Source organism: Pelobates fuscus, chromosome 4 (genome assembly GCF_036172605.1).
Source record: "Pelobates fuscus isolate aPelFus1 chromosome 4, aPelFus1.pri, whole genome shotgun sequence".
NCBI lineage: Eukaryota > Metazoa > Chordata > Amphibia > Anura > Pelobatidae > Pelobates > Pelobates fuscus.
This window is the reverse complement of record NC_086320.1, coordinates 99,836,477-99,857,454: the sequence shown is the minus strand read 5'-3', so window position 1 is coordinate 99,857,454 and position 20,978 is coordinate 99,836,477. Positions and strand designations below refer to the sequence as shown.

The following is a 20,978-nucleotide window of genomic DNA, read 5'->3' as shown; positions in this document are numbered from 1 at the left end:
CTGAGATAGTTCAGTGGATATCTCTCCAACTCTAGTATCTCAGAGTGAGAATGATCTAAATAAATACCCAAATGAACATTCAAACTTAAAATCTTGAACACGATTTAAATATTTTTGTTTACAAAGAACAGCTCAAAAAGACATTACTTTTGATTGTACTAAAATTTAATATAATTTGTCAGTTTTTTGGGTTTTTTTTTTTTTAAATAACCTTTAAGTATTAATATACTGCTACATCCATTAATGTTCATATCTCTCCTTAGACAAATACAAAAAATAGATAACCACGCCTTAAAACACAGTAATGTGGGGGGGCGGAGCCTAACACCCTGCCTGAGCGGACGTACTGAGACTAAGCTCCTGCTACAAACCACGACTTTAGGGGGAAAAAAACCCCAAAATACGGCACAACCGCACTCCGGAGGGCCACAGCGATGCAGGGGACACCCAGATGTACTCACAGACACCAAAACTAGCCTTCTACCCGCCTGGGAACCCGAAATCGCCTGGTGAGGCCTGTTGCAGATCGAGCTGGGGAGAGACAGCCGCTCTCCTCGCTCGCTAACTAGCACAGACATCCTTCGACTCTCCTTCTCCCCCCTCCCCCCCCCCCCCTTGGGACCGGTGGGCAATATCCCGGTCCCCGCTGGAAGTTCGGGGTAACCTACCTTTGCCTGGACCAGACCCCAAGCGTTCCATCAGCGGCATCGCTACACGAGGCGCACACAAGATGGCGGCATCGCTACACGAGGCGCACACAAGATGGCGGCAACACATTCTCCACCTAAGCTGACCCAGTCTCCTAGCCACACGAGCTGCTACAATGACACGGCTGATATTGAGATGCGGCTGGACAGATTGTTCAGTGAATTTTGGGAGAAGCTCCAAAGCCGCATGCAGGCAGCACGGACAGAGCAGCCAGAGCCCCTGGAAACGGGTATGAGGGGACACCCTCGGGCAAAGTATCAGACCACCCACCGCTCCTTACACGTCCTGGCCCACCCAGGCTGAAGGCCAAGAGGGTCCTGACCCAGCAGCATCGCCCACACAGGCGGCAATCCAAGAGCCGCAAGCGGAAGCTCACCATCAGGCCGTCCGCCGCTCCCACGAGAGGAGAAAACTCATGCCAGAGAAGCAAAAGAGTTTGTGGCCACGGGATGCAGGCCTGCATATCGGCCTAGGGCTGGAGGGTTACCCACACCCGCACCCAAGCGGCGCCGAGCTCCCACAACCCACCAGAGTGATGCAGACGCCTACCAACAGAGGGAATCGGATGAGAGAGACAATCACTCACGAACATTCTCATGTCCTGAACACTCTCCCCACCGTGTTCCTGTGCATGACACCCTATCAAGATGCAACATATTGCCATGTCTGATGAACTGGGGTTCCAGTATTATACTCCTTTTTTCTTGCCTTAGGTCCCTGACAACAGTGTCTCATAACACAAGCAAGAACATGGAAGGTAACGGGCAGCAAGACACTCGAGAAAAACCCAGATCACAGTGACTATTTTCAGCCTATAATCAGAAAAGCGTGTTTATTTCATTTTAGTTAACGTTGTACTATCTAACTTGCATACTAGCCATGTAACTTAACCTGCCTAGAGAGCGTAATTGATTTTAGCCTAATACAGTATACGATACATGTTTTGTTCACACAGATATACCTAGTTGATATATCATACTGTTTCTCACCAGTTGCCCGCTATCAAAGCTACTGTATATACCGTTTATAATATATGTGCCCAGCGTGACTTTACTAACAAAAAATTTGCCGATATTGGATGCCACAAAAATGTTTATACTGTGTACTTTTCTTCGCTTGCATCTGCTATTGTGGCAGCACAAGCGTGTTTGTTCAACTATGCACTGCAAAAATAATAAATATAAAAAAAGAAAGATTGAAAAAAACAAAAAACACAGTAATGTACAAAAATGAAGTCAAATATAAATCATATGTACATACTTTTTTTTTGTTAAAAGTCTATGAAGTCTTTGTCTGTTATACAGTGCATGGTATCTGAAAGAAAAACTATTATTGTCTCTCTTTTTCCTTTTTCTTTGAGATACCATGCACTGTATAACAGACAAAGACTTCATAGACTTTTAACAAAAAAGCATGTACATGTGATTTTAATTTGACTTCATTTTTGTACATTACTGTGTTTTAAGGCGCGGTTATCTATTTTTTTGTATTTGTCTTCTGTCTCTATTCCTACAAGGTTTTGGGGAATCCTTGTAAGATTTACTGCTGCCTTATAGTATATAGTAAGCACCTAATTTTTGTGTTTTTTATCATATCTCTCCTTACCTGTCCACAAATTCTTTGTTTCTATACCCATGAATTGTATCTTCAAATGTAAAGCTTTCTGAACTTATTATGAATGGGTAAACAAGAGCCTGAGGGTAATTGTTAGCAATATCCTCTATAATATACTGCACTGCAAGAGATTCATTTTTATCAAGCATCGCCATCATTTGATTGATCCAACCAATAAACTGCCAGCAGGGAACTGAACGAACCTGCAATAAAAAATAAAATTGCTAGAAGATCCTGAGTAATGCCATTATGCAGTACTGATGCTTAGACTTATTTAAGTGAAGGAGCTATACATATATACACACACACAAATGATAACAATACAATGAATCGTACAACAAAGTAAAATAAATTATAAGTGTGTAAATGTATAAAATTATATAAAGTCAAGAAGACTTTCAACCAACTACATTAAATACCAATAGAATCCGACCAGGTGTCCCAAATTCTATGGAATGAAGAAGTAGCGTTATGTACCATGACATGTAATTCATCCTTTAATTTGGTGCCTTTAATGTTTACAATGACTATATCCAAAGAGGGTGGTGTATCCTGAAGTCAGGCAGCTACCAAGGCCCCACTTGCCGCTAAAGTGATTATATTAAAAAGCTTTTGTTAAGGAGACTTGAACCCCTCCATAGGCCTCAATAGCAGAAATGTTGAGTTCAGAATCCCATTACCCAACTCCCTGGGGTTCAAGTCTCATCAACAAAAGCTTTTGAACAGAATCACTTAAACAGCACGTATGTGTATGGAACATCCCAGCAAGCAATCTAGGATTAACCCTGCCTGCTGTAAACATAGCTGTTTCAGAGAAACTGCTATGTTTACATATGGGTTAATCCAGCCTCTAGTGGCTGTCTCATTGACAGCCGCTAGAGGCGCTTCCGCGCTTCTGACTGTGATTTCCACAGTGAGAAGACACCAGCGTCCATAGGAAAGCATTGAGAATGCTTTCCTATGGACTGGTTGAATGTGCGCGCGGACAAAAGTAAGTGTTTAACTCCCTTCCTCCCCCTTCAGCACCACGGGAGGGAGACCCTGAGGGTGGGGGCACCCTCAGGGCACTATAGTGCCAGGAAAACAAGTTTGTTTTCCTGGCACTATAGTGGTACTTTAAGCTTTACAGGATAGTATACCATCTCATTAGTATCTTGTACATTCACTTCTGCAACTGAACATAGACTAACACTTTGGACACAACTTCCCAAATATCTTGTCAGTCTCCAATCTCCAGATCTCCCCTGAATTCTGCCTCCCACTGGGAGATATATGAAGGTGTTAACCCTTAAGCAAGACCTGCTCACTATAAGGTGTGTGTGTGTGTGTGTGTGATAAGCCCCTTCTGAAGTATTTCTTTGGTACACAAGATTCATAGTACGTAAATGGGTCTAGCTGCTTGCTATATATCAGCTTCCAGGCAAAATCTGTGAGGCTGATACCTAAAAAATACACCGTGCCTAGTCTAGAGAGTGTAAAAGTAGTTACCATCACAGAGATCACAGTTTTTTGTTTGATCCATGCCTCTTCTATGTTGTGGAAGTGTTGGGCTAGTAAGCCTGATGGAAATGCCCAGTTGTAAAGAAATGGCATGAGTGAGGAGAGTTAATCCCATTTTAAGTGTAAACACACCCCAAGAATGAACAAATCAGCTCTAAATTTATCATGATACCCGATAAGTAAAATGGAGTGATCTGCAGTATATGTGCACTTGCTGTGAGAACCAATTGCAAAATGTTTGTTAAAGTATAAATTAACTGCCCCTTATTCATGTATAGTAACATAAATACAGTAACGTGTAGAAGTAATATTCTTCTGGACTTTTGTCTGTCCCAGAAACCCCTTTATATCAACAGTCTGAAGATATAGTCATTGTATGTGTGCGCATATGTATAGAAGATAGGCATATATGATGATAGATTTAACAGATTAGACACACTGTTCACTATATGAAGCAATAATGTGTTACAAACTTTATTAATATAAATAACTGACCTCTTTTGCTATTAAGTCCAAAGTTTCTGTTGGGTACAGTTCAATTATTTGAAGCAGTCGAGGAAATTTTAATCTTGCATCTGTGGAATTCAGTTTTAAGGCTTTAATCACTTTCTCTACAATGATTGCTGGGAAAGCTTGCAATTCACCTGCATTCAACACTTAACAAAAAGAAAACACTGTAAATGTTATGTGTTTGTAAATGCTAGGCATTTATAAAACTAAGATACAATATACAAAAAAAAAAAAAATTGTTCCATAACTATGTCATTTCCATTTTTTCCCATTATTACTGTGAAACTGGATATTGCTTTTGATGTTTTTTGTAAAAGGTAAAATCATAAATAGTACGTATTTGATTTCCTACCAGATTAAGTTCCTCAGGCAGAAAACACAAACATTCAAGAATTTATTTAGTGGACAGTGATGTAAATAGGTGATAAGCCGGGGGCGGGGCCTGACCATCATGGTGGACGGATGCATCTTAAGAGAGCTCCTCCACTAATCTGCTATATAAAGCATTCTACATGCTCTGCTGTCCTACCTAGGGACAAACCCTGCAAAGTTCTCGCATCCAAATGTATCTGCCACCAGGAGCTGCAGCCAGAACTTGCTGGGAACCGATTTTCCTCCACTGCAGCTAATGCGGCCTGGTGCACCCTGGACTGGAGAGGCGGCAGATCTCCTGGGCCAGAGCTTCTTGGGAGCAGCTAATCTTGTGCAAGATCCCGGTTTCCCCCCCTCCTTGGACCGGCAGGGGTGATCCCGGTCCACTCCTGGGAGGCTCCCCAGATCAGTCCCCGCAATGTCCAGCTGGATGTAACGTCTCACAAAATGGCAGACGCCATGTGTCAGCCCGGAGCTGCTCCAATCTCCAAGCTTGACCAGCTCTTTGCAGATTTCTGGCAGAAAATCAGTGAACACCAGCAACGCCTGGCACCACAAGGGCAATTGGCGCGACCACCCCAGAGTATCCCAATGTGTTCCCAACAAGAGACGGCCTGATGCAGGTCAGCAGCAAACCCAAAACAGGCGGAGACACCAGAGCCGCCGCAAGACCAAAGTCGCTAGGCGCACCTCACTTTTAGGCCTACATAAGCTGCGGCCTTATCCAGGTCCACCTAAAGCAGCAGTGTACGCTGTAAGTCATCAACCTCCAAGCAGCCTGTCACTAATGAGAATCAGGTGCGCCCTAATCAGCCTACCTGAACACCACCTTGCACTCCTCTGCTCTCTCTCTCTCTTGTGGGCCTGTGGGTTGGATATCGGGTCTTGAGTTGCAAGACTTTGTCTGGCACCAGCGGGGCATTGGTTGACTGTTAAGTTAAGCTGTATGACCCATGCATAGTTGATCATTCATACATACCAAGCTTTTGTACTTATTGATGACTACTCGTGCATACCCAGCCTGACTTCCAATATCTTGTCTTACCTCTTGCTATGTATGTATGTATGTATGTATGTATAAAATATGCAGTTTATCGTGACATGCAGTTTCATGGTTTTCCATACATTGTTCATGTTTGTCATGTCATTGCCTACCTATGCTTGTACCACTGCACATCAAATATAAAGAATAATAATAAATATAAAATAAATAGGGGTTAAGCCATTTCTAATTTATGTTATTCTGTTATTAGTCCTTGAACAGATTCAAAATGGCAACCTGATAAGGGACTCATGACAAGAAAGCAATCATAACGAAGAACAAGTTTTTTGCACTATCAATTAAAGAAACTGGCTCCTAACAGATTCATTCAGGTAACGAGTTGTATGCTTGTTATAGTAAACCAGTCATGACAGATATACATTTGCAGTTTTCTGACCATATGGCTTGACTCATGTTAAACAACTGTTTCTTTACCTTAATACTATAAAAAGTCCATATTTGAATTTATTGCCATTATGCCAATCTACTGCTGCTACCATTAGTCATGTTTCAGTGGGTACTATAAGACACATATCCTGTATGCTTCTGTTTGGGAAGCAAAAAGTTGCTTCCCATAACAAAATAAAAGTCATCAACATTTTATGTTGGCTTGGTGTAAATAAAACATAGCTGTTCTCTCTCTCAATTCTCAGATTACTTGTGCAAAACTGCTGCAATAAATCATTATGGCTCTTTCTTTCCTTCCTCTATGCTTGCTGCTGGTGCTGCTCTGACGCAGAGCCTGCTCCTCCTCCTCCCTGCCCCTCTACTTCCCCTTGCAGGCACTGATTTCCAGAGGAGGTGTTCCATGGTAACAGAAATGCAGGGCACAGCCTTTGTATCTCTGTGCAGATCTGCACAGACTGAAGTGACTAGTGGGAGTAAAACTGTTCTTAACCTCAGATTTTAGCGAAATCTAGACATTTGCTAGCAATTTTTTAGCACAACATATAGATGAAATTCGAATATCTATCATTCAAGATAAAATTATATTGTCATAACAGGTGTCACAAACGCACCCTACTTCAAGAGTGTGCGTGATGTAGTTGTGGTTTTGAAAGGGTTAAAGTTCACCATTTGTCTACACTAGACCAGAAATAATGTTAAAATCCCACTTAACACCACCCACACCAAACCATAACAATAAAAATATTACTATCTTAACGCTGCCACCACCAAGACAATTTATAAATGGGTTGCCTTGGTCTCCCAGGTAACTTAATAAGAAAAACACACCAAATATAACTTAGCACAATATTTAAGCAATTACAAAACACTAATTAGTCTCTTCAGGTAATGTGATTCTTTACCAGACAAAGGCATTACTTAAAGGACCACTCTAGGCACCCAGACCACTTCAGCTTAATGAAGTGGTCTGGGTGCCAGGTCCAGCTAGGGTTAACTATTTTTTTTTATAAACATAGCAGTTTCAGAGAAACTGCTATGTTTATCAATTAGTTAAGCCTTCCCCTATTTCCTCTAGTGGCTGTCTCACTGACAGCCGCTAGAGGCGCTTGCGTGATTCTCACTGTGAAAATCACAGTGAGAGCACGCAAGCGTCCATAGGAAAGCATTGGAAATGCTTTCCTATGCGACCTGCTGAATACGCGCGCAGCTCTTGCCGCGCGTGCGCATTCAGCCGACGGGGAGGAACGGAGGCGGAGAGGAGGAGGAGAGCTCCCCGCCCAGCGCTGGAAAAAGGTAAGTTTTAACCCTTTTCCCCTTTCCAGAGCCGGGCGGGAGGGGGTCCCTGAGGGTGGGGGCACCCTCAGGGCACTCTAGTGCCAGGAAAACGAGTATGCTTTCCTGGCACTAGAGTGGTCCTTTAATAATGGAATATTTATTATGAGCAAAAAAATAGTCACAGTGCATACAAAAAATATAGATGACAATCAAATTTCTCTGGTAAGAAAGGTGGTGACTCACTTAGCATTAGATTCTAGCCCCCAGGCAAGTACAATACACATTTCAGTACCATTGGATAAATATCCTGCGGATTACAAAGCATGGCCTAGAGGTGGAGTAAAGACGTATCTATAGAGACAATAAGTGACCACCCCCTTGTGTTCCAGGCCCACATCAATCCAAATATAAACGTTTCCTTCTATCTACTCTTTTGTACTTACCACAGAAAATGTAATTACATCTATAAATTTGTTACCATTTCTCCATTCCATAGATATGTCACGCTTCTTACTTGTGACCCAATAGAGTGGACATCGCAATTCCTTCCCATATGGTTAAGTTATGCCAATCATGTTTGGACTTGTTTAGAAGATGGTGCTTGTCCCATTTTAAATATGATAAAATTGAGACTTAATTATTATTCCGTGGGTACATATTAATGTTTCTTTTAGATATGATACTTAAACACAAGGCTAATGATCATTAACATATCAAAGAAATTGTCTTATTAATTATGAGGCAGAGGCCATATGGCTGAAGTCAGCTAGTTTACATCGGAACTAGACATTCAGGCATCTCAAGTGTAAAATCTTGCACCCTGCATAGCTTGGAACTAGATATCCAGTCATCTCCAGTGTAGAATCTCACACCCTGTAGAGCCTTTGATTAATCAAAGGGTCAATCCATATGGTAAACCATCTGTCCCCTTTTTACAATCATATGCAATTTACATTACCCCTTCTGTCATCTGACCTTGCAACCAAGTGGTCAATTCATATATGCACTACACAAATTACATTAAATGGCAATATACTATTGTGCAACAATGAATTATGCACCCTGGGCCTGACAACAGGTACCATTTAATATAAAAAAATAGTTTGGTACACACCACGTCTTGAAAACAGTCTTGAAAAAGTTACACAGAAAATGTCTGTTACCTGATGATTTCTCTTCCACTTTTCTGAGATGTGCATCACAAAAATCTACCAAAGTCATGTAAGCTTTAATAACCCCATTGACATCCACACTGTCTACAGACAGAGACTGCTCTTCTTCAGAAGCCTTCCTAACTGCAATGTTCAAGTGATGAAGAGACTTCCTGTAGAGTTCTACCCCTATCTGAAATAAAATAAACATTCACTAAGACACGCTTCACAAATGAGGCACACCTAAAACATATATGGAATATAAATCATAAAGCAAAACACTCTTAAACAGTAAACTTCACCACTATCCTGTTATTTATGTTGGAATACTTCTTTACACATTAAGTAGTGGTTATGGTGCTCGGGGGGCTGTGGGTTCTGTCCTCCTTTTCCACGTCCAACTATATACGAGTGATCTAACTCAAACTGAAGATCCTGCTAAGCACCCACGGCATAAGCACTCACTCAGAAGTTCCATTTTTGTATTGGCAACATCAATTTCTAATAAATTTGGATTGCACTATTTGGCTTATATATTCGGAAAATTACACACCTTTACTAGTTTAGCAAACAACATCTAGCCTTGAGGGATCCAAGACAACTGCCTACTTTCAAATAAATTTGGATCACATTGTTTGGCTGATGTTGTATAGGGTAAACTCACTTTTAAGTAGAACGTTTGTTACCTTGCAAACTCCATATCAATAACCAGTCACTATTATTAGCAACATTATCCATCATTTACCAATGTTCTAAAACTAACACACTCTTTCACTGGTTTAGGGAACAAAATCTGGACTTCAGGGATCCAAAACAATTGCTAACTACACACCACACCTAAACACTTAACTGCTAGCTCTTCAAAAAGGCATGCAAATATCTTGAGCAATATCTTGAAATTGACTTTGCTCCATAGGACGTTCTTTATTCTATTTACCTCTTCTTGGGACTGTGAAATCTCTTGTAATTTTCTGGCCTTTGATTGATCAATGTGACACAGACTGTCTGGTTCCTTGTAGATGGCATCAGCCATAATCTTGTAGGTGGTACCAAGCAAAATGTTCTGATCTCTACATGCCCGGAGATTATTATTTAAATATTCAGATTTGCTTTCATCTGTATAAAATGTAATATAAGCAATTTTAAACATATATACCACACCATAACAAATATATATATATTGGAATGTATGTAGTGCAACAATAAACAGCTTCAAATTACATTATAATGCCTTCTTGGTTTTTTTTTTCACAAAAAGTGCTTTGTTTAGTTTGGTCTAAGCAATAATTATACACATTTGCAACCTTGATTCTTATCTTATCCAGTTCCAATAAATATGTCTTGACAAAGTGGGTTAAATGGCATAAGTTCATCCAAATAATATAAACACTTACTTCTAAATCGCACAAAAGTAAAATAACTTCAGCTAGCCTGCATATGGAGTAAGGGGGCTTGTGTGACATGGGATAGGGGTGAGCCAATGACAAGGAGAGGGGTGTAGATACACCCCCAGCATTCACACGCATTCTGACCCTGCACACAAACACACCCCTCCACTCACAAACACATATACTTGCACTACACTCAACACAAATGCATACAATAATACGGGCCAGCTAATTTTGGAAATTAAAAACCATATACGTTATGTTAAGAAAGAGCAAAATAACAAACTTGTCATATAGCCATTCATTTAAAAAAAAAAAGCAAACAAGAAAAAAAACAATAATATTTTTCATATTCGACAAAAAAAATGATTTATCTGTGGAAAGTATGCTGCACCACGAAAGGAATAATGGACTTTGACAATCATACAGTTCTATTACCTAGCAACGAGACTGTTTTTAACACAGTAAGTATTTTTTCTGGACAACTCTGGCTCTGACATCGGCTGTGACTGTAATGACAATAACTGTGGACCCACTTTACTTGCCAGTCTTCACGGAGTTTGGACTCTCTATGAAGGTCCTTCAAAATTTTCATAGCAACAGAGTAGTTGTTCTATTAAAAATAAACAAAATTATTTTGTTATATTTGTGCATCAAACAAAAACAGACAAACGATGTGTCCAAAAGACAGTCAACAATATGCATTTATTCAAGTAAAATACTGAAAAGTAAATCAAAGAACCACTAGAGAATGCTACTGATCCATGGAAGTTAAAAATCAACTTTAAAAATAATTGAGATTACACTTTTCCTTGTTCATCAATTTTACTTTATCTGAATACTCCTGTTGTACAATAAAAACAATGACATCTGTGTTTTTAGAGTACAATGCCTGTCATTTTATAAAAAATCAGAAGGTATACATTTCTAGTGCCAGCTTAATGCACTTTATAAGGTTTTGCTTAACAGATGTTCAAAGCAATATCAATCATATAAAACATTCTAACATCAAACAAAGAAAGAATTGCAGCATTTATTAAAAGACTAGTAAGATTTATTTATTGGTCTTTATTACTTCATAATAATCTTAAATTTAGTGTAAAAATTGCTTTCCATCAATTTCTATGCATACTGTGACATGTTTAATAGGTATATGGTGCGATGTTTCACTGCAAGAAAAATTATAAAAGAAAACAAAAATATGAAAACAAGGGGGCGGAGCTTGAACGCTGAAGCGAACGGTCGCATGTGCCTGCAGCTCCGAGCTACACACGGCGGAATTAACGGCTGGCCTGAACCCCTGCAAACCCCAAACGCCTGGAGAGACCCCCCGAGACCACATGGGGCGAAAGACGAAAACATCGATACCAAATAGCTGACTATCGGAGAAATGTGGGGACAAATCCGAGGTGCCAGTGAGCACAACATGGCGGCGCTCCATGGCGGCTGCTCGGATTTCTCCGTTGAACTATCCGAAGAGGCAGATGGAGAATATCAGCCTGCCCCTGCCCCAACACTAATGGCTAAACAGAGCAAGAAGGGAGCAGACTCCGAGCCAGTCACCACGGCGATACTGAAAACGCTATTAGCAGATCTGCAGAGGAACATACTTGCAGATGTCACAGCACTGAGAAGCGACCTACAAGGCCTGACAGGCCGCATCAGCACGCTAGAGGGTTCCACACAAACAAATGCCCAAAACATTACCACGCTACAGCAGGCAGTGCACGACTTACACACACAGGCCCAGCAGCACGAAAGACGCCTCGCTGCCCAGGAAGACTCTAGGCGGAGACATAACCTGAAAATGAGAGGGCTTTCAGAGGCAGTACCGGAGCAGGAGCTGCCACACATGGTGAGGCGACTGTTCTCGACCATCTTACAACCCAGACAAGCCAAAACGATTGAACCTGCTGACCTCTTTCGGATCCCCAAACCCACGGGAGCTCCAGCAATGGCCTCAAGGGACGTTATACTGGTATTCCACAATGGTAAAGACAAAGCTGCAGTCCTTACCGCCCTAAGAGGAAAAACACCTCTCCAATTTGAGACCATGGAACTGACTTTCTATGCTGATCTCTCCAGTAGCACCCTAGCGTGGCGGCGGTCGCTCCGGCCACTCACCGCCTTGCTCCAACGCCACAAGATAGACTACCGCTGGAAACTACCCCGTACGCTCCAAATTCGACAGGGAGCAAACTTACACCAGATCCAGAACATCAAGGACGCTGAAGCAATACTACAGTCCCTGGGCCTACCGCAGGACTCGCTCTCCCAGGGGGGACAAACCAACCTCACCTCACCAGTACACACCTGGGGTCCGGCAAGGATCACGCCATTTGTCCCCAAGGGCTCAACACCGGACTCTTACGCAGCGGTCACCACCTAGCTAATCAATATGGATAACCTACATGGGGGCCCATCGCACCCAACCCCCACCCATCGCACCTGGGAGTTTGCTGTGATGTTGGTGGATGCGTGCGCCCGACCGCAGCCGGACAACCCTATCACCCTGCGGGGAGCTTCCAGGCCACAAACCTGCTGCTGCTGATGTATGACTTGACCACCCACGGCCTCCTACCATACGGGATACACCTAGTAGTATGTACTATGTCTAGCAGGGGGCTTTTCCTTTGACCAAGGAGTGTTTCCTTTTATGTGTTATTCTTATCGTTGCATTTCTCGTTTTTTGGGGGTTTTTTTTCTCCCTTTCTTTTCTTATCACTGTTGATGTAACACTGTTGCCTGTCTCAATTGCAAGAGGAGGCGCAGAGGGGATATACTCGCCCTACACATACCACATAGTTCAGGGGACCACCGAGTAGTAAATCCTCTACCATGCGGCCATATCTACCTTACTGAGCACTATGCCCGCCTCGGCACGCTCCCTCGCACTACAAGTCTAAACGTTGATACAAGTCTAAATATTGAGGGGCTCACCCTGAACTGCGACTCCAGTAACGAATGAGTTTGCAAGGAGACAGGGACCCCTATAGCGAATTAATTTTGTTTTTGAAATTTTCTTTTGATCTTTACCCACTTTTGTGAAGCAGTACCTGTCACAGACCCTTACCTAGTCCTATGCCTGTAGACCAAATAACCCTTACCCTAAGGCAGCGCCAATACAGCTTTAACTTGCCTGCTATAGTTAGGGCAGGCATGTTATACATCTCGTAGCGGGGACTACTGATACAGTTTGCCGTTTAACACATGGAAATAGCTGTTTCAGCTAAGATTGCCAATTACTATGCCGACAACTGAACTCCTGCTCCTAATCAGTGTACTATATATAAGTTTGATGGTCAGCGATGATCTACAGTCAGAGGTTCTGTTAAATATAGTGTCTCACTTGAGACAGCCGACGGTAACGAGCTAGTAGGCAGACTTCTCTGCAGAGAGGCCCTTTAACCCCTATGGGCCACCCTTTCGAACAAAAATGTAGTTTTTCTAACAATGTCTTGCACTATGGATTAATCCCAGGGACCTAGTCCCCAGACAGACAAATCTGCGATACTGAGACACAACATATAAAAGCATACACGTTAAATTTTAGTTTAGGCTCGTTGCCTACCCATGCTACACACGTCTCTTCCCTACACTAACTGGTAAAAGACTGGCAGGATAATATGCTTAGAACACACCTATCTTACTCGCTAGCATGCACATACTGTAACGGATCACCTGGCACCCCGACTTGGTACCTCCGTTAATGGATGCTCCTAGTGCTTCCTGAGGACTCCAAGCACTCTGGCAGACACCATAATCACCGAATCCAAGAAACCTTTAAATTCTCCCAAGCGTATGAATGCTGTAGACCATTGAATAGGAACCATACGAATAGGCTTGTACCCCTAGCAGTCAACTGGAACAGCATACAATAAATCCTTCCCCCAATAATGAGACGACACATCACTTTGAGGTTAAAACAGGAACTCTCGACTGGCTCATCCAGCCTGGCTTTTATTACACTAATCCACATACAGGCCACACCCAGGGGGAGGCATAAAATAACCAATCACATACATGGTTCAGCCCACACATCCCCTCCCCTCAGATAACATTAAACCCAATTATCCGGTACACTTTTTCAGCCAAGTTCTGGATGTACCCCAAAACCCGGGGGTACACCTTTAAATCCAGCATCGCTGGATAGCCCTTATTCAGGGGGACAACATATTCAAAATTCAAGTAATTCGGATGAATGGTTCGTGAGATATGGGGTTCCAAAGATTTGACCGACCGCATGGGTAAAGTATCCGAAAACAGTTCCATGCATTTTGGCCCTGCGGTCGGTCACAAACAAGGGAATGAAAACAGGCGAATTGCCTGTGTTATAGAGCCTGGAGAGGGTTTGAATGAATTCCCTTGTTTATGGGGCTCTTTCTACCGAACGGCGGGTCATTCGGTAGTTTCCATACGAATTTCTGGAAGTATGGAGGTCTCAGCGGTGTTTGCCTAGTCAAGTGTCCGATTTTAGTTCCAGACACTCGACGGCAAAACACCGCTGTTCGGTAGTTTAAGATGGCCGCCGCCACGTGTTTGTTTCCCGAATGGCGGCCACCCAGAGGACAAAGACCACACTGCACTGATTGCCAATTACCTGTTTGCAACATTGTTGCAAACGGTAATTGGAGGCACACTCATTCCTGGGTGGTCTGGTTGTTCGGTAGTTTCACTCAATATACTGAATGGAGTGATTCTACCGAACAATCAGAATGCTGCATACAAATCACCCAGGATAAACTTAACACATCTATAAATACATATATAATATTACAGGCAGTACACTCGAATATGCTTCACAGTCTTAAAGGGACAGTAGTCCCAAAAGTCCCAATATGTCCATAGATGCTGTTAAAAGGGCCAGTAGCAGCAATATACAGTACAATATGCCCAAAATAACCCAGGGGCCATAGTCAGTAGGTAGGAGGCTAGCAAACAGGCTTCTCCAGGGCCCAGTGGCGAGGTTGGTTTCGCCACACATACCATCACAAATTGTTTCTAAACAATGTACAGGCATAAGAAATACAACGCGCTACCTTAACCAGTAAGGCCAATCTAATATCAATCATTTATACTTCCAGATAGTTAAAGCTTGGTTTACCGCAATGTTATTTTATTCCCTTAAAAAATGTATGCATACTCCACATGTCTCAACTGTTGTACTATGAATATGAAAATCGAGCCTGCAAACGCTGTTGGGGCGAAACAGGCACTGTTGTACAAACCTGCATTTAAAAAAAAAAAATATGAAAACAATCAGTTAAATATTGGAAAATAGGTCTTAATACACCAACGCATTAAACCTCAAACATATTTAGTGTTCAAACCAAATAATGTTAAAATACTACATGTGAATGTACCAAGAAAAATATTTGTTCATTGTATTAAAGGCTTGTGAAAATTATTTGAAGACTACAGATTTGTTTTTGTGTATTTGGCAATCCGAGGTTGAGATCCATTGCTGATGCATGCTGTGAGTTACTCTCAGGATAATACAGCTTGTTATTTACCTGTTTTCTGGCACTGTCCACCATCTTCATCTTCATGGTAAATTTGCTTTCTTTGATCAAACTGTTCACATCTCCTGGTGTGTCCACTTCCATTGGCTCATCCTCATGTTTAATACTATCCATCTCCATGCTTTCATCTGCCTGCTGACTGGGCAATTTACTCTGAATTTTATCCAGAAAGAAACACCTACAAACATGGAAAGCCATACCTACTTACATAATATCAATACAGGAGTACAGTAGTGTACTGGTATGCTGGATAGGTGGTTGTCGCATGTGTAATACATATTAAAGCATATAAAGTAAGCTTCCAGTTACAAATCTTACGCTAGACGATTATACTAGTGTAGAGCATCTCACTGAATTTCAAAAGCCCAGAATTCTGATATGCTTCTTGTTTAGAAACTGTTGTACAAGGGACATGACATAAGCCACTGATGAATCAATGTGTACTCAAATCAAGAAGAAATAGTTAAAGGAATACATGTTATATATGTAGATAATGCACTTATGTTAAACCATGAATTACTACTGAAAGCTATGCCAGATTTTGCACAGCCCCCATTCCTCATAACTGGACTGAAATGACGTAACTTTCACAGGTCCGTTTAAACATCCATGATAATTTCGACCAGGGCTTGCTGAGGGCTTTTTTTACACTATTACAGCTATAATTAGTAAAAAAAAACAAAAAAAACCGTGGAGTGCTATATAACCCTTAAAGTGCAATACTACGTGTAATTTGTGTACAAAAATAGATAAAACACTTAACTGTCTTTTGTTTGTTGTCTTGACAGTCAAGTGTATATACAATAGTGTAGAACCTTACAAAATTGTATTAAATGGTGAGGTGCTAAATCTAACACTCACATAGTCCAGAGATAATGAACCTAGTTCTGGTATGTAGAATATTTTTGGTCCATTTCGGGTGACCACTCCCCTCTTCTATGAGGCAATTGCAGGAGGTAACTGTTTACTTCCAGGATATCTCAGGATAAAGGAAATATGCAGAATAGTATAATACCACTTTAAAATTGAATAGGATATATATGGTACTCATTATATGGGAGTCATTATACTCCGAAAACTAGAGCCAATGTCCTGGCTTAATGTAGAAACTGTATATGGTTTAGGACCATATCACCCTTCTTTATCAGCACAGTATATATAAAACAAACAAAAAAAAACATATAAAATACCAATCAATATTATGGAGTCCTTATGGTGCTTCCAGAAATGTGTTTCACCATTGTATGGCTTGCTCAATCCATTATATATGCCAATATGGGACAATAAACAAAAGAAAGTGAAGTGTTTTATCTATTTTTGTACACTCTCACAAGTATTGCACTCTACAGGTTATGTAGCGCTCTACTGTTTTTTGGTATTGTACGTGTTTGTGTGTTATTGGAGGATTGGAAATGCAGTGTGGTACAGACAGAGGTATTTTTATTGTTTGAAATTGCTTTTTACACGAACACTACTATTTGATAGTAATAAAAGAATAAAAAAAGCCTGAGTTACAAGTTTTCTGCCTCAGACCTAAACAGAACTGAGAGCTCCAACAGTTGATCTACTGCCATAAGCAAAAGGTAATCTTCTGGAGGACCACATCAAGACTTTACACTGCACATTATCATTTTATTGTATGTAGCCCACCTTTTATAATTTTTTTTACTAATTTATTTTTATTCTCCACTACTTTGTTATTGTAACCTCTATTATTGCTGTGTGTATATATACATATTTGTTTACATTTTTTTTTAATATATAGATAGTAGTTTTACCAGCCCTACTCAATATATTTGGCTTATTAACTTGTTTAATTCACCTATATGCATACCTCTAATGAAGTTTTTCTGCAATTTCTGCCCCCCCCGCTTCTTTTATTCATACCCACATATTTGTTTTGCTTGAATAACCCTCACTTCATCTGAGCATAGATACATCTCCTCATTCCTTAGCTTTATTGCAGGCCTACCCGACCCTAATTTCTCTCTCACACAGTTACAAGTGTCCTGCCTCAGACCTGAACAGAACTCAGATACTAAACTAAGAAAAAAATATAGAACATATTTTTTAAACACTGCCATTTCAAATAACGGAAATCAAAAACAAACAGAGAAAAAATAATCCATGTCTAACTCGTCAAAGAGAAATGGAAAATACACTAAGAAGAGGACTGCCAATTTCTGAAGCTAAGTGAACATTCATGCCATAAAACCTTGGTCCCTAATTCTGATTTTCAAAGTTTAAATACTAAAAAGTTAAGCCGGTGAACATTATAAAATACACAATTGTATGTCTAACACTAGTATGAATATAGAAAGAAACCTACTCAGTGGATTTTGTATCACTGAAAGAAATGGTAAAAAAGTTACCGATTAGTGATGATGTCATCCCAGATGTTCATCGGGTCCGTTTTTTCATCTGGATATCTTGTAGTCCAAATATGGCAAAGTCTTTTCAGTGAAGGCAGAGAAGATAAATTACCTAGACACAAGTAGAAATCCTACTTAGCAAACAGCTGCCATAATCATGGTAAATGTATTTTTACTTCTGCAAAATGTCCAACATTACATGGGGACGGGGGCAGGGGGGATATAATAAACCTCTAAAAAAAACACTGATAGCGAAGGAAATGTCTACAGATGAATTACATTTTATGAAACAAAAGAAAACCATTATTTAGTTCCCGGATATAATGTGCACGGTTCCGGGAACATCTAGCACTGTGTTATGGTAGAAACAGTAGAAGGCTGTCCTATAAAAAATAAATCCATAATCCTTGTGGTACATACCGGGAATGCCAACAAAGTGAATAAAATCTTGTGTTTCAGTAAGGGATTGGACAGACTGTAGTTTAGTCAATCTGCTTTGGTACAGCAGGGTATCAATACTTGAATAATTCTAGGAATGAAAAAAATATGTATTTATTAACCTGCAAGGACAAAAAAGAATTACAACCGATCCAACTTTAAATCTATAAAAAAAAAAAAAGAAGATCACAATTATAACAGTTTGATAAGCAACAGGGAAAAAATACCCATACGATAATAAAATGCAAAACAGAATTCACAAGCTCTAAAAAAGGATTCAAAAGTTATAGTACTAGCCGAGTCTAAAAGTTATTTGCCAAAGCTCCACCTGCAACATGACATCTAGGAATGAACAAGAAAGCAGCATGCAGAGCCTCAGCAACTGACAGCATGTAAAATGCGAGTGCACGCTAGGGGGAAGTATTGAGATAACACATAATTAAGCAATTCAATATATAATTGATTTAGCTGTATTTTTTGCATTCTAAATTATCAAGTAATTTCAGTGTTAACCCTGCATTCTCTTCCCACCTCCCTCAAGGCACAGGATGTCAGAGCTCGGAAAGACTACCCATTCTGTCATTCTCATCTAAGCAGTGTTACTACAAAAACACAGTTCTATAGGTCATCAAGAAGCCTACTAAAGGCTTCTGGGAAACGTGGTTCCGTTGACACCTTTAAGTAGAAAACTGATAACTAATCTACAAGTTCCATGAATGTGTGCACAAAACTGAGGCACGACACAGAGAGCTTTGGAATGTGCTAGTGTCCTCTCCATCTACAGACTATTAGAGAAACCGGCTGTTTAACTTATATATTTAACATATATATTTATATTTATATATATTTAACATATATATTTATATGTGTGAACTATTTCATGTGTATCCTACTGAGAGTCTCATTTCTAACTTCTGTGTAATACGTTAATCAGTATGGGGGGCAGGGAGGAAGGAAAAGGAAGAACAAACAAAACAGACACAAGTAGAGTATTGCAAACAGAATTACCTGCATGAAGACTTGAATTCCATTGTTAATATAATATTTTGCTCTATCAAAATCATCTTGTAAGATATACAAAAGGCTCAGCTCCTGGCTGTAAAATGTTTCCAATAAGGCTTTTCTCTGTTCAACCTTCATTGACTCATCAATAAAGGTAAGCAAAGGCTGGACATTTTCCCCATTAAGAAGTAACTTTACCTTACTGCGTATCATGTACGGAAGATAAGTTTCCTATTGAGAAAACACATATTAAACATTACGATGAGATACCACAGAAAAGAATAACTGATTTACATTTCACAACTCTGGTTCTTCCTTAAACTTCTAATTAAGAATCGTGAACATATTCAACCATAGTTACTTGAAAAAAAGGATCACTCCAAATTTTGCCAAGATCTGGAGGGTTGTTGCTGTCAATGTTGACTGTTGAACAGTATTCCAGTGGTTTCCACTCTGTTAGATGATTGTAGCATTCAAGTGAAGCCAATTCCCAGAAATCTTTTTCAGCATCTGTAGGGTCTCCATCATCAAAGTTTGTCTGTAGGGCCTATCAAAAACATGTTTATATGAGAAGTATATCTCCACTGGTATTCTGAAAACTGATATTCGTCCTTGAGGAAGTAGGAACAAAACATGTAGGAATTGGTGTTCACTAATGTGTATAACATTTACTGCTGCTACCTATGTGAGGCATCCGTAATGACAATTAATATCGGATTTCTAAAAAGCTAAACAAGAAACACCGAGGCTGCTGCAACCCTTTACTATTTTGTACTATACTATGTTAAAAAGTGCCTATCAGCAATACAGTTGTGAGTACCTACTTGGCGTTTTAATAATTCTTATACTAAAAAAATATATTACACTATTGCGGGCAAATGTTTGGGCTTGTTTTTCCAGATTTCTGGTCATTCTGAATGATTTTTTGAGAAGTGTGGAGGACACATACCCAAGGGGCTGAGTGGGACTTATCCACTAAATATGTTAAATGAACTTTGTGGACATTTGTATCTATCTGCAATATTAGTGGACAGGCATAAGTACAATGGTAAAAACTCAAATTTATAAGGGATATAGTGCAACAATCCTCCCCCCCCCTTCACTTTCTGATGTGAAAATTATGATGTTTTTTATTAAAGGAGTAAGATGTATTTGTGTAGCATTGGTGAGATTTACAAGTTATATTTAGAAGAAAGCTACAAAAAGACACATTTTTAGAACAAACAGTTACTATAGTACAGGGATATACAAAAATAATGTGGTGATTATCTAAACATGTGCCAAAAATCTGAAACCTGGGCATAAAAACATTCAGACATTCAGACTCTTTTAGCAAAGACACTACATTAAGATATACTTTTGGGAACATCTAGTAGGGCTTCAAAACCATATAGACCATTGAGATCCTTGTTAGAGACAACCTTTGAAAGTCAACTAATTTAATTCAGCACTTAAAGCAACACTTCAGCATTAGAAATAGGTACATTTATTTCTTACAATGGATTGTGTGTTCGATTTTTTGCTTTACAGCCCCCTGTTCTTAAAAGAATAAAACGTTACTTCCTCAATTCCACCCCCAGACGATATCTCACAGACCATTTAAATGCTTCTTATAGCATTGGGGTCCTGTGGCGTATGTGCGGCAATAACTATGCTGTGCCAACAGAATACTTCTC

At 40.2% G+C, this 20,978-nt stretch overlaps 1 protein-coding gene across 1 annotated transcript in view; it reads right to left on the bottom strand.

Moving 5' to 3' along the window:
• PRKDC (protein kinase, DNA-activated, catalytic subunit) overlaps positions 1-20,978 on the bottom strand; it is a 167,699-nt gene that overhangs the window by 16,197 nt on the left and 130,524 nt on the right. Inside the window, exons 65-74 of the mRNA XM_063451401.1 lie at positions 19,664-19,849; positions 19,309-19,533; positions 18,283-18,391; positions 17,863-17,974; positions 15,482-15,668; positions 10,407-10,581; positions 9,518-9,696; positions 8,593-8,773; positions 4,318-4,478; positions 2,314-2,525 (exon numbers count right to left, since the gene is read on the bottom strand). Of these exons, the coding sequence (XP_063307471.1) occupies positions 2,314-2,525; positions 4,318-4,478; positions 8,593-8,773; positions 9,518-9,696; positions 10,407-10,581; positions 15,482-15,668; positions 17,863-17,974; positions 18,283-18,391; positions 19,309-19,533; positions 19,664-19,849 (1,727 nt within the window). The remainder of the gene's footprint in view (positions 1-2,313; positions 2,526-4,317; positions 4,479-8,592; positions 8,774-9,517; positions 9,697-10,406; positions 10,582-15,481; positions 15,669-17,862; positions 17,975-18,282; positions 18,392-19,308; positions 19,534-19,663; positions 19,850-20,978) is intronic.